General features: G+C 39.0%; 1 protein-coding gene across 1 annotated transcript in view; it reads right to left on the bottom strand.

Moving 5' to 3' along the window:
- The window catches only part of ANO2 (anoctamin 2), a 213,668-nt gene that overhangs the window by 159,797 nt on the left and 27,117 nt on the right, over positions 1-26,754 (bottom strand). Inside the window, exons 4-7 of the mRNA XM_076328786.1 lie at positions 11,273-11,371; positions 5,784-5,935; positions 4,465-4,519; positions 3,531-3,579 (exon numbers count right to left, since the gene is read on the bottom strand). Of these exons, the coding sequence (XP_076184901.1) occupies positions 3,531-3,579; positions 4,465-4,519; positions 5,784-5,935; positions 11,273-11,371 (355 nt within the window). The remainder of the gene's footprint in view (positions 1-3,530; positions 3,580-4,464; positions 4,520-5,783; positions 5,936-11,272; positions 11,372-26,754) is intronic.

Genomic DNA, 26,754 nt, shown 5'->3' with positions numbered 1-26,754 from the left:
AAAGTTAAGATTAGTAGTTTATTCCAGACCTCTTTGCTTTCAATGTCCAGTAAAAAGTAACAGCTACCTTGTCTTTAGGGATGAAAAAAAAATCCATAGTCAAATTACACAACTATCATTCTGAAATGTTTGGGAAAACCCTCTGATCAGAGATGCTAGATAGGCATTACCAATAAATTTCTTCCTTGGTAAAAAGAAAAATACCCTTACCACTACGTGCATTAATAGAATTGTGAAATCTTCGTGCTTGGATCATACCAAGTCCTCTACTGAAAGCATTCCATGTTTGGAAAGTTTACAATGTTTCAGAGTTATGGTAGAAGAAAATATGCCTTCCTTGTATAATGTCATAGAAGTGGAATCAGATTCAGCCTTGCACAGATGTAAAAATCAAGAAGCAAATGTGTTTGAAGTGTTATTTCCATCCTATTATATTATGAAACATACGTTTATGAAAACCAAAGACTGCTATAAGTACTTCCAACATCACTGGCCTACCTCTTGTAGCAAAATAAGCAATGGAATCTTAAAAAAAAAACAAAACAGAATAAAACAAGGATGCTTAAAGGCAACAAGAAAAGATTCTATAGGTACGTCGGAGATAAAAGGAAGACTAGGGAAAATGTGGGCCCTCTCTGGAATTAAATGGGAGACCTGGTTACCCGGGATATGGAGAAGGCAGAGGTACTCAATGACTTTTTTGCCTCGGTCTTCACCGGCAAGTGCTCAAGCCTCACCGCCCAAGCTGCAGAAGGCAAAGGCGGGGACTGGGAGAATGAAGAGCCGCCCACTGTGGGAGGACATCAGGTTCGAGACCACCTAAGGCACCTGAAGGTGCGCAAGTCCATGGGACCCGATGAGATCTATCCGCAGGTCCTGAAGGAACTGGCAGATGAAGTTGCTAAGCCACTATCCATCATATTTGAGAAGTTGCGGCAGTCCAGTGAAGTTCCCACTGACTGGAAAAGGGGAAACATAACCCCCATTTCTAAAAAGGGAAAAAAGGAAGACCCAGGGAACTACAGGCCAGTCAGTCTCACGTCTGTGCCTGGGAAGATCATGGAACAGATCCTCCTGGAAGCTATGCTAAGGCACATGGAGGACAGGGAGGTGATTCGAGACAGCCAGCATGGCTTCACCAAGGGCAAGTCCTGCCTGACTAACCTAGTGGCCTTCTATGATTGAGGGACTACATCAGTGGACATGGGAAGGGCACAGATGTTGTCTATCTGGACCTCTGTAAGGCCTCTGACACGGTCCCCCACAACATCCTTCCTTCTAAACTGGAGAGGTATGGATTTGATATGTGGACTGTCCGGTGCATGAGGAACTGGTTAGATGGTCGCATCCAGAGATTTAGCAGGGCCTGTTGCAACAGGACAAGGGGGAATGGCTTTCAACTAAAGGGGGGTAGATTTAGACTAGATAGAAGGAAGAAATTTTTTACGCTGAGGGTGGTGAAACACTGGAAGAGGTTGCCCAGAGAGGTGGTGGATGCCCCATCCCTGGAAACATTCAAGGTCAGGTTGGACGGGGCTCTGAGCAACCTGATTTAGTTGAAGATGTCCCTGCCCGTGGCAGGGGGGTTGGACTAGATGACCTTTAGAGGTCCCTTCCAACCCAAACTATTCTATGATTCTATGATTCTATGAAAGAAATCTTTTGAACCACTCATGATGAGTGGTCTTAAGTCTTAAGGCCAGTGAGAAGGGAAAACCTTAGGACATATGAAGCATAGGACTTTTGGTGGAGGATCTCAGGAGACCAAAACAATTACTGAATTTAGGTCAAACCTAATGCATAATCATGTTTTGGTTATGGGCCAGAAAGATGTGAAGAACAGGAGGGTTACAATATCTGCTTCATGTCAAATGGGATCTTGAGCTGACCTGAGCTTGAAGTGGATCAGACTGTATTTTCACCTTAAAGCAAAAAAAAAAAAGCCTGAAAAGTCACTGCTAGTGCTTTGATCTCTAATGATGGCTTTTATTACACTATAAACCAGAACAAGCTTTCAAAATAGAGAAAACTTTAAGAAACAGGCAAAAAAAACCCCATTGGTAAAGTGCTCTTTCCCTTCCTACTGTGTCCTTGTAGGATGGATTGCTTCTTTCACACTTTTTCTCAGCCCAACAACTTACAAAGTCTTAAGAGTTTCAAAAGGTTCTACACAGTCTCTCTGGATCCCTTGGGAAAGCATCAGCTCTGGGGCTGGCTTTTATGTCAACAGGCTTAGTGTCCCTGCTGGACTTCAGGCTTCTTGTTTTATATACCTTACACTGCCTTGTCTCTAAAATCCTGCACTCTAGAGACATCTACTTGCACAGGCTCCACAGCTCCTGTGGAAAGCATGGTCTCCCTAGTCACCAGCAGGGTTCCCTGGATGTCAGCTGGAGCAATCCAGCAAAATAAGGTAGCATTCCCTTCTACTGTCCCACCAGAGCCTTTGAGCAGATCAAAACATAGAACAACACAGAGCAAACAGTGAACAAAACAGACACCAGCTGAACAATGTTTTAGAAATGAAGAGTGCCTGACATTTTCTCAACCACTTTTTAATTTTTTTAAAGGAAACAGTGTAATAATCAGAAATTTAAATGTCTGTTCCGGACAAAGCCAAGTATTTTTGGTTGAAAAAGTATTTTTGTTTGGGGTTTTTTCATATAATTTGAAAAAAAATAATCTCTATTTCAGGGAAACCTAAATTAATCTATTTTCCACTTCAGCTGCTGTACCAAAGAAATCTGTTACTGCAGCTTCACCACATAAAGTTACACCAAGACTGTGCAGGAATCTGTTGCTACAGCACATTTATTCTTTGCAAGTACATTACCCTAGGACATTGTGGTCTGCACATAAGTGGTCAAGCTTACAGAAGGACTTTCATAAAACATGCCAGACAAGTAGTATCACTTCTTTGCCACCAGGGAGATATGTGTCATGGTATCACAATGGATGAAAGAAAAGAGTAGAGAAAAAAAAATAAGCACACTTATACATGTTCCGAACCTCAAGAAAACAAAATCTCTAAATATTTCAGGGTTACCCCAAAAGTATCACACAACATCTTCAAAACAGTCATAATTAAGCCATATATTTCACTATGCAGTTCATGGACATAATTTTTAAAGCTGCAGTGATAAAAATAACCTGGAAAGATGTATTATTCTATTGAAATGGCAAGAAAAATCTGCTCCTGGAAGAAATAATACAACATATTGTAGTTGACATCTGAATTTTCAAAAGCAGATCATATAATAATCAAATCCAATTTTATAACAACTCATGAAATGCAAGTTATGTGCCAGATCCTGCACCTGTAGAAATGAAAAGCAAGCTCCCATTACTATGTCCTATCCAAACCATGGACCAGAAAGTCTGATTTTATTCCTCAGAAAAAGCATTTGTTTCAACCTTTGTGGAAATGTGCCAGCATACTTTTGTGTTCTGCTAGAAAAATAAATATTCTGTGAGATACCTAAACAATTCCTTTTAAAACAACATATATAATTATCTTCCCTCCTTCTTACCCGTGCTGTTTCTGGCCTTTGTAGATATGCGCTTCAAAATTTCATGTACCTGTGGAAAAGAACAGTGATATAACACACAAATCATCTTTTAGCGTTATTTTCATCATGGAGCTAGCAATAAAACAAAACTTTAAAATAAGAGGCTTCTGTAGAGTTCACTTGCACATACACTTAAATCATATGTTTCACTCATATAAATGCATGACTTGAGGCCACTAGCTAACACTTAACAATGCTATGGCAACTCTTACTAGTGGATTATCTGCCCTAACATTTGTAGGCTAAGTCCTGCTGTGTCACATCCTTATAAAACTATACGAAGTATAAGGACTTCAGGTAGAATGAGAATTTTACACTAAAGAAAATCACAAAATCTGACTTTGTAAAAAAACATTTAGCTTTCACATTTGGAAGTATAACATCAAGATGCACATAAAGCGATCAGTAAGTATGCTGTATCTATGAAACCCAAGTGTGTATGGATGAACATAGCATGTTAGGGAGGAGTTGGCATTGCATATGTAAAGAGAAATCTTGCCTCACCAACCTGCTGGAGACCTAGCAGGATCTCAGGAACATTATACAAGGTTTCTCACCAAAGACTGCTGGAGCTAGGAAGTTACTATAGGATTGTAGAGGAGGTCCTTTTATGGAATAAAATCTAGTTATTCAGGTTAGGAAGCAGGGCTTAATAACAACTCTGAATAATGGAGAGGAGTCAGTAGCAGTGTTTCCCTACATGGCATCTCCTACTTCTGGACCACTGGGCAGCTCCAGAAGGGTATTTCTTACATACTTATGACTGCTTAGTGTTTTGTAGGAACAGAGAAATGCATAAACTGATGAAATTAGCAAAGTAGTCACCAACACTCACTATTAAAGCAAATCCCATTCAGCACAAGAAGTCAATGGTATGTTACTTTCGTTTACTTACTATTCGGCTGCGGGTAGCATTGTCAAAAAAGGTGTCTTTGTCTTTAATGTTATACCTAAAACATTGAGAGAAAAAAAAAAAAATCAGTTATGTTTTCAGACATGGTAGTAATGAGTAAGATAACATATAAGATTCTGATTTAGAATTAATTCAGAAACCACAGCAAGTAAGAAAAACAGATGGTTAAAGGAAATATAGACGAAATAGTACAGCATAATAGACTGTGCTATTTAAGACCTAGTCATTCAGAGTTCTACGTGGATTGCAACGATGGTGGGCATAAAAATGCAAAAATATTAACTAAAGTAAAATGCCTTTCGGGTAAGGAGAGCTTGTCTATTGTTTACACAAGATGACCTTTTAATCTTTTCCTTATAACATACCCTCAACACTATAACATTCTGAGGTCATGTTATTAGGTTTCATCTAGCCTAATGCAGATGTTCATTACTCTTTTCTAGGTGACTAACCAGTCAACATTTCGCTTGCTTTCAAATAACCATTCCACTGGAATTATGCATTCCCTTAAACCTTAAAATCATCACATGTGAAATTAGCCTTCCCAGTTTATTCCTCTCAATCAATTTGACTTGTATTCAGTATTAACTAAAATTGTCAGAGAGGACAATAAATGATATGGTGGGTCATTATATTTATTACTGAATTTTATTTATCAATCAGACATAAATACAAGGAGACACCCATGAGGACAAAAGGAATGTTTAATGTCAAACTGGGACCAGAAGTATTATTCTGAGTGAAAAGGCAGGTGTCAAGAATTCCTTATCTGCATATTATTAGCCATGTTTTAATTACTATAATAAATCTATCAAGAGGAAAAATATTACTGGATTTCTACTAGCTCTTTCTTTTTTCAAAACAGGCAGTAATATCCTTAACCAAATAATCAGGAATTTGGTGCTAGGATTTTTATAGTTCAAGCTAAAAATATAGATATTTTATTTGTTGCACTGCTTCCAGTGCCTTATCCAGCAGAAGGAAGTAGAACACTGGCAGAAAGTCTCTGCAACTTACATTTCTGTTAATCTGCTGAAACTGAACTCAGTGCCAATGCATGTTCATTTACTTTAGATCTATTTACTTGGCCTTCAATAAATTTAGTTTTATGCAGACATATGCTTTTATCACTTGGAAATATTATCCAGGAATAATCTGAACAACTTGGTTATTTCGTCAGGATTTCCAGAAATACTCAACGAATTTCTGAATTTTGACTGAAATACTGGTAGAAAAAATGACAACACTAAAATGATAATTTATAGCTTTCTTCATTGCTCATCACAATTTAAAGTACTCACAAATATATTTTCTCTCTGGAAAATGGGTAAGACAGGCTTTTCATGTTGGTATTTTCTTGTTGTGGCACCTGGGGTTGCAGAGGTTTAGTCAATTTGCACCATATTTCATTTAACGTTTTGAGTATTCCCCCTTCTTCTGTGATTTCATACATCTGAGTAAATAAAATATTGTACATTAGCATGTCACTTCCAAAATCTACTAAAATGAAAAAAAAAGATAGAATTTGCTATACACGTGTTTAAATCTGTAATTAAAACAAGCACCTTCTCTGAAGATATATTCCCATATAACAGCAAGCACCTGAATCCATAAGGATTTCAGTTCCAAAAAGAAGTTCTTGTCCTTCACAAGCTACTTTCAGAAGAAAACTCAGTGTAGAATTGTTAGGACACAAAACATCCTTACCGACTAAACTAGGAGCTGCAGGGAGATGACAGAAAAGCAGAGTAATTATTTTGACTTTGTAACTGGGAATAGAGGGAGCAGACAAAGCAGGGAGGGCCTTTACCTGCTGCCAATTATACTGCCCTGGCAGAATAAATTATTCCTGGGTAATAATTGCTAGTATGGTCTGACAGCACATGTACACATGCCATTAGAAGCGAGGATTCCAGGCTCATGGCTGTGTGGCAATTTTAAGTGCAAGGATCTAGCTTTTGCTGATTCAGATTGATGTGAAGTGCTAGGAAGCTTCCCAGAGATATGAAAGTATTTTTTTCTGAAACACAGGCCACCTTACCAAACATGAGTTTATGTCCTCCTCACAGGACATTCCTTCCAGCCCTTTCACGAGCTTTGTTGCCCTCCTCTGGATACATTCAAGTACCTGAACTTCATTCTTAAATGGTGGGGTCCAGAACTGCACACAGTACTCAAGGTGAGGCCACACCAATGCTGAATACAGCGGGCAATCACCTCTTTTGACCGGCTGGTTATACTGTGTTTGATGCACCCCAGGATGCGGCTTGCCCTCTTGGCTGCCAGGCACACTGCTGACTCATGTTGAGCCTCCTGTCGACCAGCACCCCCAGATCCCTTTCTGCAGGGCTGCTCTCCAGCCACTCCTCTCCCAATTTATACTTGTGACCAGTGTTACTCCATCCCAGGTGCAGAATCCAGAATTTGTTCTTGTTGAATTTCACGCTATTGATTATTGCCCTACGCTCCAACCCATCTAGATCCCTCTGCAAGGCCTCTTGTCCCATAAGAGAGTCAACAACACCTCCCAGTCTAGTATCATCAGCAAACTTGCTAATGGTGCATTCAACTCCTGCATCTAGATCATTAATAAATATTTTGAACAGAACTGGCCATAGAATTGAGCCCTGAGGAACACTGCTGGTGACTGGTCACCAGCCAAATGCAGCCCCATTCACTACAACTCTTCGAGCCCTGCCATTCAACCAGTTCTTCACCCAGCACACCGTGTACCTGCTCATCTCACAGTTGGACAACTTGTCCAGAAGGATACTGTGGGGGACACTATCAAAAGCTTTACTAAAATCCAGAAAAAATGACATCCACCACTTTCCCATCATCCACTAGACAGGTAACCTTATCGTAGAAGGATATAAAATTAGTTAGGCAGGACTTTCCCTTTGTGAAACCATGTTGACTGTGCCTGATGATTGCATTGTCCTTTAAATGCCTTTCAATAGCACCCGGTATGATCTCCTCCATAATTTTTCCAGGTACTGAGGTTAGACTAACAGGTCTGTAGTTTCCTGGGTCTTCTCTCTCACCCTTCTTGTAAATTGTAATAGTGCTGGCTGGCTTCCAGTAAGTGGGGACCTCCCCAGACTCCCAAGACCTTTGGTAGATGACTGAAAGGGTTCCTGCTGTAACATCCGCTAACTCCTTCAGTACTCTGGGATGAATCCCAAAAGGCCCCATGGACTTATGAACATTCAGCTGATACAGATAGTCCCTTACAAATTCAGTGTCCACAAATAGAAAGTCACTCTTCCCGCAGTTGTGGTCCCCTGACTCAGAGGACCAGGCAGCCCAAGGTCTATCATTAATATTAAAGACTGAGGCAAAAAAAGCACTGAAGGCCTCCACTTCTTCTTTATCCCTATTTGTCAGGTGACCATCTTCAACAAGTATTGGCCCAATATTTTCCTTAGACCTCCTCTTGCTATTAACATACCTTAAAAAGCCTTTTTGTTGCCTGACACACCACTGGCCAGTTTCAACTCTAGCTGAGCTTTGGTCTTTCCTGTTTTCTCCCTGAATATGCAAACCACAGCTCTGTAATCTTCCTGCAAAGCCTGACCTTGCTTCCAGAGATGGTTCAATTTCTTTTTCTTCTTGAGCTCCACGAGGAGTTCCCTGTTCAATCAACTGGTCTTCTGCCCCACTTCCTTGACTTATGACACACTGGAATTGCCTGCTCCTGTGCTTTTAAAAGGTGGTTCTTAAAAACTGACCAGCACTCATGGACCCCCTAAGCCCTCAAAAGCAGATTCCCAGGGGACACTGCTAACTAGCTCCCTGAGTAGCTTAAAGTTTGCTCTCTTGAAATCTAGAGTAACAACTCTGCTGACCTTTTTTCTCATTACACTGAAAATTTTAAACTCAACCATTTTGTGATCACTGTGGCCAAGACAGCCACCTACGATCACATCTCCCATGAGTCCTTCTCTTTCACAAATAAGTCTAGGAGGGCATCTTTCCTAGTTGGCTCACTGAATACTTGTGACAAGATATTATCTTCAACATACTTTAGGAATTTCTCAGACTTGCTTGTCACAGCAGTATGGTATTCCTAGTTAATGTCTGGGAAGATGAAATCCCCCATAAGGACAAGGGCTACCGATCCAGAAATTTCCCCTAATTGCCTACAGAATAATTCATCGGTGCTATCATCCTGGCTGGGCAATCAATAGTAGACACCCACAACGACATCTGCTTTGTTTTCCATCCCCCTAATCCTCACCCAGAGGCTCTCAACCATATCATCCCTAACTGCAAGGGCTGTACAGTGAAACTTCTCCCTTACAGTACAACTCCTCCACCTTGCCTGCCCTGCCTATTCCTCCTGAACAGCCTACAGCCCTCCATCCCAGCACTCCAGTCGTGGGACTCATTCCACCAAGTCTCACTAATACCAGAGACATCATATCTCTGGGAACGGACCAACACTTCTAGTTGGTCCTGTTTGTTTCTCATACTGTTTGTTTCTCATACTTATATTTGAGTGTGGCCCATTCTTACTCTCAAAAATAACTGTATTATCATATCCAGAAGTATACATATAGTAAAAATTGCTCAAAAAGTACCTTTTCCCAGCATGCCACTTTTGTCCTGAAAAATTATTTAAGACTGAACATTTTAAAAAAAATTTTTGCAACCAATTCATCATGTTTAGAGGTGGATACTTTCTACTGAAAATGCTTTGTTTATGGTTTCATTGGATGTTTGAATAAATAAAAACAGCATCACAGAAAATACCTAATGTGCCTTGAAAACAACCTTTTGTCTCTCTGAACAAAAATAGAATTTTCTTTTTAGTGGTTCCTGGCTGAATTTTTCAGTTTATATTGCAAATTCCCGAAAATACAAGATTTCAGTTTTTCAAAATGGATTTTTGTTTTCTTCACAGGCGATTCCTCTTCCAACTGTCTTTAACTGCAAAAAAACTTAAGACATGAACATAGTTTTCCTGTCATGCTTGCTTTCTGGTAGTGCACTGGTAGTGCTCCATTTCTGCTGTTGAGATAATAGAAAAATAATGTAGTCAAGAAGAGTTGTCAGCAATCTTCTCCTTAAAAATGTCGTATCACTTTTATGTTATACAAAACAATTTATTACCCTAGGGTGAATTTTCAGGAAAATTGAGATGTGGTTTCCTTGGTGGTAGACATATTTCATTTCATCTTCTTCTACATACCAAAACAAATTACGGGTATAAATCTGAATACTGTTTTCATAATTGCCTAACCAATGACTGCATGTCCATTTGCTCGTTGAATATTTGTCATACTATTCAATAAATGTTGGTTATATGGCAATCTCATTCAACATGAAGTGTGCACAGACCTGATTGGTTCATTGAAATCTGTTGCTTTAAAGAAAAGGATGCTATAAATAATGTATAATATATAGCAGTTAAATGAAGTAATTTGTCAATATTTTTAGATGCCTTTACCCCAGATGATTCTGTGTCTTTAGGGCTTTATGATTTACTGTGCCTTTTTTCTCCCATTCAGAGGAGAGAAGGGGATGCAGAACTGTTCGTGAGTCACTAGGGCAGCCACTGGAGACTATCAGCTCCAGGAGACCTTAACTCAGAACAATATGATGGCAACATTCCTCAATTAAAATAGTGTAAAATTTCCTTTGGTGTATCTGCAAAAAGCTAGGAGCGCAAAATTCCCATGAGGGCAAAAGGAGGGAGAAATGAGCTAAAAATGCACAAAAGGAACAAAACTGGGAAGGGATCAAAGAGAGGAGTTGAATATATAGGTCCATTTCTAGAAAGGGCCTACACATCCATCAATATGCCAGAAAGGACAGAGGTACTGTAGCTGTCCAAAACCTACTCATTTTGAAAGACTGATTGCAAGTAACCAGACTTTTTTTTTTTTCCTGGGATGCAAACACAATGCAGTAAGAGTATACAAGATTGTCTTGTCCAAGCCCCTGACAGTGACAGATTGTAACACCACAAGATGTGAACACTGATGCTTTTGCTGGGTGGAAACAATCAATATGAAACAAACAAACAAAAACAAAAACAGCAACAACAACCCTGTGGAAGAAAATAAAATCAGTCTGTCACTTAATTCTAATGACAATGCAATGAAATAAGTGTTCAGTACTGCAATTGATGAGTATTACTAACTGAAAGCACAAGGCAGTTCCACTAACTTCAGTGTAGTTATTAGCCAGCGTGCTAAATCATTGCAGGACCACAAATTTTGGGATCTGCTTTTCAGAATTTACAATGTTTACCAGCAACTCTGCTGAAAGCTATAGATATTCTCAGCTACTATGACTGTGAAGAAGATAGTGAGCCAAAGTTTTAATGACAACAGGCAAGTCTGAATGCACTAAGTCATTGATACCACCAAAACAGCCTTTCTCAGCATCCCCAGACGTTAGAGAAATCTTAAGGCAATGACGAACTACCATACTATCTCCCATACTGCACCTCACCTTTGAGGAAAGAACCTTGACAAAAATCCAAATAGCTACTGCCTTCTCAGCTTTCAAAGCCCTCCTTAAAACTCACCTCCGTCATCACACTTCTGAACGCAGTCTGTCAGCCACCTGCCTCTGTGGCCTTTGAAAATCCCATCTTAAATCTGACTCTGAATACTAAATCATCTCAAAATAATTAGTAATGTGAAAGAATAAACTTGGCAGTTCATTTGCTCTGATTTTGAAATAAAGTAATGCTATGGGCTTCTATACATTTAACTACCATTCTGATCCACCCTTCTCCACTCATACAACTAGTTGATAGAAGATGGAAGATACTCACCTTTTTAGTGGGCATTTTTATTTTAAGGAGTTCTGCTTCTCGACTAAGTACTTGCCAAGGTGCATGTATACGGACAAAACTCAATCCTTGGCTCTTATTCTGAAACAAAATAGTGAAAACAACGTATTTCAATATTATTGAACAGAATACAGTAATAAGGCTTCAAAACGTCAACTCCAACTAAATCATGCAACAGTAGGCAATCACAGTGAATAACCAACTTCTGTTACAACTGGGTTTAAAAGTGACCTTTTTTTTAAAAGCTGAATCTTCTAATGCTCTAAAATCCATTAATCTACTGCCCCCAGTGTAGCTGTGTGTGCACCATGAAGACAGAAGTCTACAGTTCCAGATTTTGGAATCATGTGAATCAGAAACCGCCAAGCCACAGGAGACTGTACTCAGATATTTTGTAAGTCAGTCAGTCATCTGATTTCATTAGTGGGCATTTGTGCCCATCTGAACCAACAAAGAAAAAACATTTCTTCTGCTCTGGGTGGGCTTTGCTTTAGGTTCCCATTTTCAGTTTTGCCCAACTATTTCCTGGACACTTCATCAAATTAGTAGTTCCTTACAGGGGATCAGGCCCAACATTTACTGCCCTAAATATCTGCAGTTGGAGTAGCAACCCTAAACAAAACAGTCAAATTTAACTTCTGAAGAGAGACATGAGCCTAATGTTTAGGTAAATAACTGGTTACGCTGTGCAGAGACAGAAGACTACACAAGAGGGCCTCTGCACAGCCAGTTTGCTGCGATCTGGGCTGTTGAGAGGGTGCTGTCCTGGTAGCACATCTGAGCTACACAAAGGCACTCTAAGATCAGAAAGCAGCACCCCTGGCAATAGCATGAAAATGAAATGTAGGCATGTTGATACAGACTTTTCCTTAATGCACACAAATAAATTATATCAGTAAATTATACAGATGAATGCTTACTGTAGAAATGAAGGGAATAAAAGTTGGGAGGGAGATTAGAAAAAGGGTATGAGGACATATTTTAGGAAGGACATGGAAGTGGACAGGGGGAGACTTTAAAGGCTTGATTAATGCTAAGATTAATGATCTTCATGTAGCTGTGTGCATGCTGGGACTTTGGTGCTAGGGCATACTGTCACTTTGCATTTTCCCACCCATATTTGTGTAAGGATCAAGACAGTCCCCTCCCTTCAGGGAACATGAACCTCTATTTGCATTCCCTCATATATCCTGAAATTTAGAACTGAGACAAGAAAACTGAAGCAGGGTGTCCAACTTGATGAGAAACATAGCTGGGTTACATGTTGGGTTTAAATGCAAAACTTGGGTGCCCCACCTGTGAGTAGCTGCCTGTTATATGTATAAACAGTTGCATATGTCTAGAGAAAGAATGTTAACGGACATAGCTTAATGTCACTATAATCAACAAGCAGCATAACTCTACAAAGCTGGGAACATAGGGCATGTCCATGGAAACTTAGCATCTTCTGTTGGAAATTGACTCCAAGAAAGTTCTTTTTCTCAAAAGCTTTGAGTTAAGAAAAGTTTTAAACAGAAATATGAGTCACAGTCTAAATGTATGTCTAAACCTAAAAGACTATTGTAGCACATTTACCTCAGAAAAGCCTCTCCTCTCAGCCACAGCGGTTTTCTTTTTGTTTTGTATACAATTTATATCAATTTCCAAACAAAGCTGTATCATATCACATTGGCATCAGCATTTTAGAACCAGTATCTAATCTTTTCAAAGTGTATAAATGCTTACAACTTCATGTAAACACCAAATATGCATTTGCTGAATGTTTCATAATGATTCCTGATTTAAAAAAAAAAAGTTAGATGGAAATCCTATTATTCTTATTGCAATCATTTTGCTCTTATTACCCTTATAGCTGCAACATGAACTACAAAGATCACTACATCACTTTCAGATAACATTTCTTCAGTGAACTGATGTTATTTTAGAGAACAGAATGAACTGCAGAATGTCTCTTTCATCATTCCACTGGGGAAATCAGCTTTAAGAGAAGGAAGTAAAAATTTACTGGGCATGAACAGATGATCTGGTAATCATTTGCTGAAAATATATAAATAACAGATGAGAGTTTAAATTTCAGTGGGTGAAGATCAGGAGGCTTCTTCTCAGCTTTTGGCTAAAATCAAGCGTGTGTCCTCTGTCTGGGGGACTATATTGCACATTGGCAAGAGCAGGGACAGTCTGATCTAATTGGTTGTTTCCAGCTCAGGTTCATATGACTACACAGATTGCAAATAAAATCAGTCAGATAATTTGAGAGAAAAGACCAGATGAAGAATATGACCTGTGTATATTTGAACAAAAATATGTTGGAAAGTTGTACTGTTCACAAAGTGTTATCAGATGCTGAGGAATCAGAGCCTTAAAAATCTTTAAAAGTCTTAAAAATCACCCCATGATAGGAAATTGAGATCATTTTAATAAGGACTAATGCAAAGTAAATAAAGTAGGGAAAACAGGACCAGCTGATTCCTGTTGCATGGTAAACAAAAAGTACAGAACAATAGACTGCTGAATATTTAGCTTGGGATTACTAGAACCATGTTTCCCACATCTTAGTGGATGAGGGAAAGGCTGTGGATGTTGTCTACCTAGACTTTAGTAAAGCCTTTGACACCATTTCCCACAGCATTCTCCTGGAGAAACTGGCTGCTCATGGCTTGGACGGGCGTACTCTTCACTGGGTAAAAAACTAGCTGGGTGGCCAGGCGCAAAGAATTATGGTGACTGGAGTTAAAGCCAGCTGGTGCCTGGTCACAAGTGGTGTTCCCCAGGGCTCAGTATTGGGGCCAGTTCTGTTTAATATCTTTATCAATGATCTGGACAAGGGGATCGAGTGCACCCTCACTAAGTTTGCAGACAACACCAAGTTGGGCGGGAGTGTTGATCTGCTGGAGGGTAGGAAGGCTCCGCAGAGGGATCTGGACAGGCTGGATCGATGGGCCCAGGCCAGTTGTATGAGATTCAACAAGGCCAAGTGCCGGGTCCTGCACCTGGGTCACAACAACCCCATGCAGCGCTACAGGCTTGGGGAAGAGTGGCTGGAAAGCTGCCCAGCAGAGAAGGACCTGGGGGTGTTGGTCGACAGCCAGCTGAACATGAGCCGGCAGTGTGCCCAGGTGGCCAAGAAGGCCAATGGCATCCTGGCCTGTATCAGAAATAGTGTGGCCAGCAGGAGTAGGGAAGTGATGGTCCCCCTCTACTCGGCACTGATGAGGCCGCACCTCGAATACTGTGTTCAGTTTTGGGCCCCTCACTACAAGAAAGACATTGAGGTGCTGGAGCATGTCGAAAGAAGAGCAACAAAGCTGGTGAAGGGTCTAGAGCACAAGTCCTTTGAGGAGCAGCTGAGGGAACTGGGGTTGTTTAGCCTGGAGAAAAGGAGGCTGAGGGGAGACCTCATCGCTCTCTACAACTACCTGAAAGGAGGTTGTAGCAAGGTGGGTGTCGGTCTCTTCTCCCAAGTAACAAGTGATAGGACGAGAGGAAATGGCCTCAGGTTGCACCAGGGGAGCTTTAGATTGGACATGAGGAAAAATTTCTTCACCAAAAGAGTTGTCAAGCCCTGGAACAGGCTGCCCAGGGAAGTGGCTGAGTCACCATCCCTGGAGGTATTTAAAAGACGTGTAGACATGGTGCTTAGGGACATGGTTTAGTGGTGGACTTGGCAGTGCTAGGTTAACAGTAGGACTTGATGATCTTAAAGGTCTTTTCCAACCTAAACGATTATGTGGTTCTATAATCTTCCTATATTTTCCTAACATTAAAATTAATCAAAGAAATTTAAAATAAATTTTTAATCATCAATCTCATATCATATCTCAAGGGATAAACCATCTACCTAGTTTTCCACTGAGCCACCAAAATAAAAACCTATACCAGCTACTCCTCTGGTAAGGCTCCTTTCCCCACTTTTCAAGCCTTCACCTGCAGTAGTTCCAGTTGTCTGTTTGCATGCCCTTTTTGTCATTATTGTTATGATGACTGGCGAAGATCCGTTTAACTAACTTATTCCCAGAGTGCTTATTGTATTGCAAACATTACCAAAAGTTAGAACTTGTTTTTCTCATTGCCAGAGTGGATTTATAACTGTCTACTGGAGACATCCACTAAATGGTATCATTTGGTTAATCACCTGATATGATCAATGTACATGTGTTCGTGAATACAATTTAATATTTGCTCTAATGAAAAGCTGTCAGTCTTCTATTTTGAATACTCACAATCACCATTGCTTATTGATTGTACTCTAGATGTATTACTAAAGCTAGCATGTTGTGCTGGCCAACATTATTTTCATCTGACCATTCACTTGTTATTTAATACAGCCATCCTTAATCAAGTCCTTTTCCACTTACAGCTGATGTCCCACAGGACTTTATTCTCGGCCCTGCACTGTTCTATGTCTATATCATTGCACTCTCTGATTATATTACTCAAATGACTAAGTATTGCTATGCAGATGACAAACAGATTTGTTGCTCTCATGATCCTTTTTTTGTCAAATCTATATTCCATATTACAGAGTTCTTCCAATAAGTTTCAAGAGTGGAAGTTTTTCAGTAAGTTGGTTCTGAATTATTCAAGACATTTATATCTTGGCTTTTTTTCTATTTTGTAAAGTTGAATTTGGCCTTCCCGTTTCAATAAGAAAACTCAGCATTAAAGTCAAATGAAAGAAAATCTGGAAGGTCTGGACTGCTTTTCAATCAGCACATGAAGAAAAATATACCAGATATTTCTTTCAGTCTATCATGTATTCCTAGTAGTTTAAAGCAGGACTTTAACAGCAGTCTATATTGCATTTTTTTCTCTCTTATAGTGGAAATGTATGGGCTGTATAAAATCCAAATTTCTCCAAGGTGACTTCTTCTATCTTTCATGCCTTAACAGTAAAATACATTACCAACTGCATCAACTGCAAGTCTAAGATTTATTGCAAACTTATCATCATCAAGGTCATAGCAGAAAAAAATGTATGATAATTACAAAAGGTCTCATATAGATGTATATAAAGAATGTACTCCTATTGATTATAATTTGACTAGTGAAAACTCAAAAAGTGATTATTCTTTTTAACCAAAAGCTGAATGTTCTGAAACATGGCTAGAGAAGCGTAATAGCTAGACTAAGTAGAAAAGCGCTCTCTGCCCAAAAATTTAGATTTGTCATTGAACTTAGGTTTCTACAAAAGTCAGATATCAAGTGAGAATTTTGTCATTCTGAAGTTAGTGGCATATCCGTATTTCTCACCCACTTTGACAGTTACAGTTGTCTAACCATAACATGGAATATTTTTGAACCACTACAACACAATTACCATACTTTTATTAATCTCTTCCAGTTCACAGTTTCTCAATTCCAGCCCTTGCAGGGACAGGCCACAGATTGAGGAAATGCACCGTGAAGCATTCTCTGTTGCAACATATGTACTCATAGTGCATATGCTACATTTTAGTAAGTCTTTCTCATTATTTCCTCATCATGAAATCAGTCATCACTCATCAAATATTAAAGTAATATAGTTATATATAGCATATATATTAAAGGAAATAAGTTATTTTAAAATACTTGTCCAAAAAAATAGATTTCTGCTGTTTATCTTAATAGGAAGAAAAGAGAAACACTGAAAGGTAGAAAGAAGCTGAACAGAAGTGATTAACTACTGTCTAAGGGAGTCCAAGGGAACTGCTAATCTTTCTTATGATTTAAAAAAAATATACATAGGAAATGGAAAGGCATAAATTATAAAACCTGAAGCATGTAAATTTCCTTCTTAAAAAGACAAACTGTCTGGGCCTTAAACATTTTATCCTTCTGTGATTATTAAATAGACAGAAAAATACCAGACACGTACAGACAGCAAGTTTCTAATGGCTTCAGTTAATATAATCAGACATCTTTTGCTGACATTGGTAATACCAGCCACACTAGGAAAGCAACAATGAGACAGTTTGTAGAGAGGGAAAAAAAAGACAGGTCCTAGTAGCTCAGTAAAAGTAATCATCTTCCCATTTATTCCGTCACCAAATGGATCAGTCACGTCTGCAAATGCAATTGTTCAAAATTAATGTCTACTCTCCTGATACGAGCCCTGGAAATTGAGGCAAATAACAATGTGATGTGATAGTGCAAATAAAATGCAATTTCTTGTTACTATCACAGAACTCCGGTCACATACGTTTTACAAAAGCTGAGCCAAATACTGAGGTGTTGGCCCCCTGCACAGGTAACACATGATGGAATGACACAGCATTGCCAGATTCAGACAGTGACTGTGAAAGCGTCTGTGTTTTGTGCCAAATGTATTGAATCTCTATCTGCACAAGGATTGGCATTTTGCTGATCTTAATGTTTTGTATCCAAGATACAAAATCAGTTTATTGCAAAGCATGCATATCAAAGTGTATGTCAGTTACAGTATAAAAAGGAAGGGCAGTGAACTAGTCCGGGTGAGACGTCAAGACCCAGAATGTCTTGACATAGAGATGTCAGTCCAGAGCAATTCCCTACTCATGTTATCTATACAATTGTAGGCAAGTAATTTAATTCTTTCTGTCACTGATTAAATGAAGATAATGGAACTTCCCTCTATCAAAAGACACTTGTGAAGATAAATATGTTCCAGATTGAGAAGTGCTCACATAATACAGTAAACAAATAAGAATGTATGGCTACAGATCGTAGCTGTACTACACATCTTATAATTTTCACGTTTTCCTTCAAAAACTGTAGTCCTTTTACCTTTTTCCAAACTTCCCCTTTTCTATTTTTATTATTTCTCTGGGGTACAGATTTACCTTACTATATGGCTGTGTAGTGCCTAGCATAATGAGATCTTCATTAATAACTGCAGATTCTCTTGCAACAGTATTACCAATAATTAGCAGCAATCCCCGACAGCTCCAAGAAGTTGTCCCACTCCTGACAGACAACCACTCACAGATAGCAAAAGTGTAAAGATGCAAAGCACAGGCTTGTTCACTGATGGCAAAGGTAAACTCCATCCTGTTCACAGAGTTAGGCTGATTTTTAGCTGCTCAACCGTATATGAAGCAGACATGCTGAAGTCCAAATTTCAGACCTTAAGCAAAGCTGCAATACTTTACACGTTTTGACAGTTTGCCTTTATCTTTCTTCATTTCTACCAACAGTGATGGTGGTAATGTCCTGTTTATTTTACTCTCTTACTCCCACCTCTGAAAAAAAAAGTTAAAGAATATACTAGTGTGTATAAGCAAAGAACAGAACACCTTGGAATGAAAGATCTGGCCAAAACACTTTAAAAGAAACTATATAACCTTAATTCTTTAGATAAAGCACTGTGGAATTAAACAGTTGACTTTGCCTATCTTTTGCAATGTTTCTTCATAGCATTGCTACCTTTCCAACCAAAATCTTCCCACTCATCTATAGACAGAAAGTGTCTCTGAATGGAAGATGATACAGGAAGCCTAAAAACACAAGCGTGCTTCCCCTGAAGAAGATGGAAATATTTAACGGCACACAACAGAATGAAAATGAGTTGTTAGAAACTCAAGCACAAATGTAGAATAGATTGTTAAGTCTGCCAAATACAGAAAAGGCACAGACCTCTGCATTACTGCAGTACTCAATGCAGAAGCTATATGGAGGTGAGTAACAAATATATCAGGATTGTCATTCCTTTTTAATTATTTTTGAATGCACATTTTGGATTTAAAAATTAGTGCATCTTCCTGGTTATTTTCCAAATATTTATCTATGGCCACTACAGCATGAAAAATGTGACTTTCAAATGTAAAGCAAAACCTTCCCTATTTGTTTAGAATAACTTTATCAGCAAATTTCTCCTATGTCAATGACACAAATTTCTTGCTACAAAAGCATATCACAATTTCAGTACATCTTCTGAGACTGAAGAATACCAGAAATAATAATAAAATGCAAAATTGAAAAAAAAACACCCAGATCAGACTTCCTCAAAGAGGAAGGGAGGAGTGTGTCTACTCTACCACCTCCTGTATTTTGGCAGTGTCAATGGAAAAACACGTAAACAGCTGGCCTGGCTACATTCAGTGCCAAATTAGCTAGCAAATAAGCCAATATTCTGTAAAATACATCATATCAAACTTGATTATCAATAATAAAATCAACAAACTTCTTGAGGCCAAAGAGTTAACATTAAAAAGGGCAAAATGTAATTCCTCTTGAGGGAATGAGACACACTAATCTGCACAGAGATTTATACCCTAAACAATTTTCCAGATGAAGCAGCAAGATCATGGAAGTCAATCTTCAGACCAGATAACAGGCATGTTACCAGTAGGGGGATTAATGAAATAGAGACTGAACCCCCACTCTAACAGACTCAATCTCAAGAAAAAAATTTGGAGGGAGAAAAAAAAAAAGGAGTGGTTAGGATACCAAACTGAAAACCAGAGGAATGGTACCTTAAAATATTGCTTCATCACTCAATACTTGATCTGGGATATTAACAAACAAGCATATAAAGGGATGATTCAATTTTGTGTTGAAAGATTTTAAATTTCAATTCATTCTTAAGAAAAATATTTTGGATGGTTTATTTTTCTTTACTTTAAAAGTGTTAACAGATGGCACAAATGTATTTCGTTTAATAAGTATGTTCTCCTAATCATATGCTACAAGCCTTTCCAGGACGGTGTCTCCCTTTGAGGTCTCTCACCAAAGATCAGTAGCAGTAAAAGGAAGGTTGGCTGTATTTGCAGAGGCTTGATTGGGAGAGGATTAAGATGAGGATAATCAGAGTGTTCTGGTTGGCTTGTTTGCTGGCGGGGAATTCAAAACCTCCCTGGACAGTTACAGCCTCAGTGTAAACAGGGAAAGAAGGGGAAGAAGCACTGGCAGTCGCACACTAACATCATGTGACACATTTTGTATAAGGCAACAGGTCCTGGGGTGGATAAATAATCAGTTAAACAACAGGGAACTGGGTAGGAGGAGATCCTGCACTGCTGGGAAAAAAGTCACTGCAGGGGTTTTGCAGAGTCAGCACTATACAGCATCATCATAAGTGGCCTGGAAAAAGAGATAAGCAGTGAGAAGGCAAACTGCGCTGATTAAGTTTTTCAGGGTAGCAAGGGTAAGGGCAGACTGTGAAAAGTTGTAGAAAAGCTTTCTAAGAGTAAGAGCCTGAACAATAGCACATGGCTTTCAATGTAAATAAATATAAAGCAATATCCGTAGGTGAAAACCAGTTTCACATATAACATACTGGGCTCTGAATTGACCTATACCAGTGACTAATGACATCTTGGGGTTGCAACAGAAAGTTCCTTGAAAATATCAGCTCAGCATTTTGTAAGAGCCAAGAAGTAAAGCAAACATTACGTTCCATTAGGAAAGGAATAAAGACTAAGAAAAAAATATTATTTAAACATAGCAATCCATGCTGTATCCATATCTTGAAATCAATGTGCAGTCCCTGTCTCCTCACCTCCAAAGAGATAAATTAGACCACAAATGGGTTCAGAGGAAGGCAACAACCACCATAAAAGCCTTGCTATGACAGCTATATAGGAGTCACTGAGTAGACTGAGACCCTTCATTCTGGAAAAAAGGAATCTTAAGGAAGACATTGTAGAAGTCTATAAAATCATGCATGATAAGGAGAGGGGGTGTGGATGGACTGCCTACTGTCTCTTTCAGGGCAAGAACTAAAGGGCCTCAGACAAAGCCAGACTAAGCTATTGGGAGCCAGACTCAGAATAAACAAAAGGACACAGATATTAATGCAGTGCGTAGCACCTCTGTCTTGCCAAAAGACTTTGTGGGTGCAAAAACTGTATGATGTTTCAAGAAGAAACTATACCAGACTTTGGAAGAGAGATCCACGGAAGGTTACTAGATAGACAAACTACATCAAGTGGGGGAAACCACCTGAACTGAAAGTAGCTGTCATCAGGAGAACCTAAAAGTGTCATAAAAGTTTGTACCGTTCCTATTTTTTCCTAAACATTTTACCATTGCAACTGTTAGATACACAGTACTACATTGATGGACTGTCTCAAACGATAGGATCATTTTATGGTAATTATGCCAAATCTAATAGGAGGGACTTTAGGCCTTTCATTCTCCACAGTATCTGACCTCCTACTTCCTACTATCATCTCTTCTTTAGTTAACTGCATAGCCAAAAAATACACAGTAAGCAATCTAACTGCCTCACCCTTGGACAGAATATAGGCTGTTATGACTCACTATTATCACAGGGGTCACCTCCATGCCAGTTAAAAAAGGGGACAGTTAACAGCTCTCTGTTCAGTGGTGGAACGGAACCTGACTGATGAAGGTGTCTTGGTAGGTGCTCACACCATGCCTGGGTTCCCTACCATGTCGCACTCTGCAACACCTCAAGTCTAGAGAGTAATGGGGACTCAACAGCTATCATTAGTTCATAATCTCACCACTGAGCAGTTCCTCTGTCTTCAGGTTATGCTACAATCTGGTGATTAGTTTATAAGAAATAATACAGATTATGATACAATTGCTTTCCTTCTGATGTTTTAATGAGATTATCAGGCTAGGCTGTCAGATGATGTAATTTGGCACAGCTAACAGAGTTAACAGAGCTGTTTAGATGGGCATCATTAAAGGTTATGACCTGAAAATTGAAGACACTCAAGTCTGGACTCATGCAGGTTTATTAGCAAGAGGAAAAGATCAAAGTTAATTTGGAATCTGCAAGCACTGACTGAAGGAAGAACAAATCCAGAAAAAAACTTAACACGAGGAAAAGAATTCAAATTTATTTTATTGTTGGGACTTAAGGGCCAGGAATACTTTCATCTTCACCAATCAACCAAAGGAAAGTTAATGATGCTGTTTTGTTATGTGTCCCAATACTCTGCTTACTTGAGAAAAGAGCACTTCTCTTCTAGCATAGTTCAAGGGAAATTGTTCTGTTCGCTATAGCTGTCAACAGGAATAAGCAGGAGCAAGACTGAAGTACAGCATACTCCATGCCTGCTTTAGAAAGTCATTTCTCTTTTGAATCAAATCATCTCAGACTGGGTGAGTCAAGATACATCAATGCTCAAAAACTGATTTGAAGGCTACAAAGACTAGTGAGCTATTCTTTATTAGGCAGGATTAGAAAACATGGGATTTAACTTTAGATGGGGAAAGTGGGTGCTGGAAAAGGTCACTATCAGTATATCTCCCTTCCCTACCTTTTGGCACTAAAAAATCACAGCACTGAGTATAAAAAATAACATTTCCTATGTTGACAATGTTACAATTTAAATTTCTTCAAAGCTTGTGTTCTCTAAGAGAGTTCATCCCATCTCCAGACTATAGTACTTGACTGCAGTTAGTTGCAATGATGATATGTTTTTGATGATCATTAGGTTGTATTTACAACCCTGGTGCTATTAGTTTTAGGTTGTACAGCCAGGTGTGGGGAAGAGCAAAGACAAATTGCAAAAGAGTACAATAGCATTTCTTGTACTTCTTCAGCAAATGAGACAAATTCAGGTAGGAACGTCTCTTTTTCTTCTACTAAACACACATAATGCAAGGAACCAGACTGCATTTCCAACCGCCCAGCATCAGCAGGGGTATAAAAGAGCCACATTGACTCTGGGACTAGTTCCTTGTATCCAAGGACTTCCTAGAGAAGCAGTTCCCAGCCAGCGAGGCACAAGCATGCTTCAGATGAAGTGTGGAGGCCAAGCTGATAAGCTCTGCTGGATGCTTGCAGGCTCTGCAGATGATTAGAAGGCAGCAACAGCAGCAGCAGCCCTGCAATCTGAGCAAATCATCAAGCAAAGAAAAATAATTGCTTGAAACATTGCAGCTGGGCCTAACATGAGAAGCTTGGCAAAACAGGCTGGGAATCAGTGTCCAAGAAATACCTCGTTCATAGATGGAAACTGCAGTATTATACTATTTCTGGAGCTCTAAGAGACCCAGCTCTCTCAGTTAATGTGGTACCTAGGCTGGAAATAATATCTTCCCACAGGGGCATGACGATCACTACTGAAATAAGCCAGTAAATGGACAATATTAGATTTTCAGAAATGTTAATTAGCCAACACTTTGTAGTGATCCCCATAGAACATGCTGAATCATCAACAGTTTTGAAAATCAGCCCTCAATACACTCTATCACCACATCAGGTATCTCCCATCTATACTGCTAGTCTCAGTAGAACACCTACTACAACACGTACCGCTTTCATCCACCCTAGCAGTACTGCTTTGTACATGCCATAACCTATGTTGGCCAGATTTAGCTCTCATCTCCACCACCATAAATTTGGAGTCACTTTGCAGAAAAAAAGAAAAAAGCAGCCAGTCAGGATTTACAAGTGCCAATTTGCTCCTTTGTAACACAAAAATTAAAGAGGGATTAGCCATCAGCTATATTGCTTATTTGACCAGCCATCTGTAAGGTAACAACAACAAAAAAAAAATCAGTTGCCAAATGATTGTAACTGAAATGCGAGTTTCAATTTCTAGTACAATTCTAAGAACAAACAGCAAATGTCAACAAATGTTGTTACTATAACAATGTTTGGTAAAGCTTGACACTTTACAAAGTTGTAGGTTCTCCAATACATTTCACAACAGCATTCAACAAAAACATATTTTAGTAGGATTTTATTTTGGGGTTGACATTGAAATATGAAGATTTATGTAGAAAGCTGAACAAATCACTTCTAGAGATGTAAGGGTCAGGTGGGCCATTAACTTTCAAGTATGAAAAAGATACTTAGCAGATAGAATGTAGAATATGAATATTAACCTGATACAATGCCAAAGTTTTTTGTGCCTTGAGGGAAATGAATTAGCAAAGCAGAAATGTAAGATTTGTTATTCCAAACCTGCTGGTGTCACACAAATTGAAATTTACAGGAAATCACGACCAGATTTTTGTAATAAATATGGTGATATACACTGATAGCGGTAAGTACCTTCATCCACATCTTAAAATCCATTTTATGCCTCATTAGAAGTACTCCTCATTTTGTCATTTTCATAAATCTTTTTGCTTGTTTTACATCAGCACACTCAAAGAAAATCACATAGTACGTCTCTCTAGACAGCCTTTTTAAAATATATATATATATATTGCATCACATGGAACATTTTTGTACCTTTGCTTCGGCATGTTTCTGCCATATTTTTCTTATACTTCTGCCATACTGAATAGTATTAGCAAGTACTATTATTTTCTGATAAACATTAAAAGTTCAGAAAAGGAAGGCTGTGTAACAAAGCCACATACACACTATGCTGGGCTGTGACTTAATAATGGGAAGATATGTTCAGCAACAGAATACCCAAATCTTGCATAGCAAAAGCCAGCTACTCTCAGGAGAGTTCTGTGAGGTCTGTTCAGAGGCTAAGGATGCTCAAGCCAAATCTTTCCTGTCGGTTAGGCACTGCAATCCTTAGACATGTCCTGTAATGCATTTACTCTCCAATGTATTTGCTTCTATACATCATCATAGCTACTCATGAGTGCTAAGTCAAAGCTTTCTGAAATCAATGGTGAAAAAAAATCTCTTTATACTAGTGTTATTAAGGCCTGCAGAATCTAGCCATCATTTTTAAAGCCCTGATAGAGTCACACACTTAAGCTTGTCTCTTAAGTGGGTACTTTAAGAGCATTCACAAACTGAACATACAGGAAGTCATTCCTGTAGCAAAACCTCATATTATGGTAAGTTTTGAGTGCCTCTGTAGGGTGCGCTCCTAAGGACTTCAGTGACTACTTTCTTGAGAAAGAACCTCAGGTCATGGTCCCATAACAGAAACTGCTACAGCATTCACTGTCCTCACATGTCTGGCATCACCGGGTAAGTGTTAACATACATGAACGGTTCAGAGGTGATCACATGTCAAGTGGTATCATTAGCTCTAAGTTTATCAGAAAGGATATATCAGGATTGAGATCAAAAGAAAAAAGGGAGGGGGATTGTTTTGCTTTTTTTTTTTACTTGTTTTGGCAGTCTTCAGTAAACATAGCTGTCTCAAGCAAAACTCTGGTCCATTTGCAGGGGGCATCACTGAATCTATCTGTTTAATACTGATCACAAGATGCTTTTTGTTCTTGGCATGCAGCAGGGAGAGTATTCTGAGATGAGAGACTCAGAGTTATTCTGCAAAACTGGGAGCAAGAAAAACAAACAAGCAAAAAAAAATTAAGCAGTAATTGGCAAACCATAAGAAATGAGCAGACTAAGGCATGGCAATAAATTAACTGCATATTTTGGTTTACTAAAGAAACAATACGGAAAATTGTGTCTTTGCCTTTCATTACTACATATCCTTACTGGCATTTATATTACACAAATATTGCATCTGTGGTCAAGGATAATTTAAATGCATTATAATATCTTTAACCATAAAGTTCTTTGGTCAGATCGAGATCTCATTTACACGAGTTTTAGAGGATAGCACATATTACTGATTCTCAGTACTCACACTGCAATTTATCTTGGCTACTCTGTTCTATTTCCTCACACTCAAATTATAATCTTGGTAATACAGGATCCATCTTTCTCTTCTGTGTTTATTCAGAACACACTGGATTCTCATCTGTCGTATGCCCCAACAGTAGTAGAAATAGCAGTAACCACATAGATCTAGATTTGGTTATATAACTTTTGCACATGATGTTAAAACATTAAAAATATAACTTTATCATTCACTATTACAAATATCGAGTGGGGCTTTTGCCAAAAAATTCACACATCAATCACAGATAATGTAACAGATATTTTGGCTGAAACAGGCTTCAGCTGGAGCATCCACACATACACAAAATGACCTCTTAATACTGGTAGGATATTATGATTTTAGAGCTTTCTTAAATTTTGTTTCAACAAAGACTGTTAGCTAAATATTTGCAACGTGTTAGCAATTTTCAAATCTTTATAGAGATGGTTTACAAAAAAAATACAACTAATTGCAATGCTTCTTTTTGACTAGAAGTTCAAACACACATACACAGGTTTATATAACTCTGAAAGTCTAAAAAGTGCCTTAATTCCCCTTAAGTCCACACACTAGTATATATACACACACATGCACAGTATACATAGACACAGTTTTTTATATATACCCAAATTGGAAACCCCTGCTTGAACTTTGACCCTCCAGGGAGACCACCTTGGCGTTCAAACCTTCTCCCCTTGCCCCCACCAAGGGAAAAAGCAGCATTTAGGCTTCCCACAGAGCCGTATGTGAATACAGAGAGTAGCACTGAGAGTGAGTCCTGAGCAGGAGCATCCCCGCATCATGTTTTGTTATTCTCTAAGGCAGCCTCCCAGGGAATTTAAGTGCCTGAAATATCACTGACCCCCTCTCTCTGATCCATCCGAGCACCTCACCTTGCAGGCTCACAGCTCACGCAGGCAGCTGGTAGGTTGCCATTTCACATTAATCCAGGCTGGTGTAAGTTATGGAGGTTGTGGTCCCACATTCCTCCCTGCCCCT

Source organism: Aptenodytes patagonicus, chromosome 1, assembly GCF_965638725.1.
Source record: "Aptenodytes patagonicus chromosome 1, bAptPat1.pri.cur, whole genome shotgun sequence".
NCBI classification, from domain to species: Eukaryota; Metazoa; Chordata; class Aves; order Sphenisciformes; family Spheniscidae; genus Aptenodytes; species Aptenodytes patagonicus.
The sequence above is the reverse complement of the archived record's forward strand: the minus strand, read 5'-3'. Positions and strand labels throughout refer to the sequence as shown.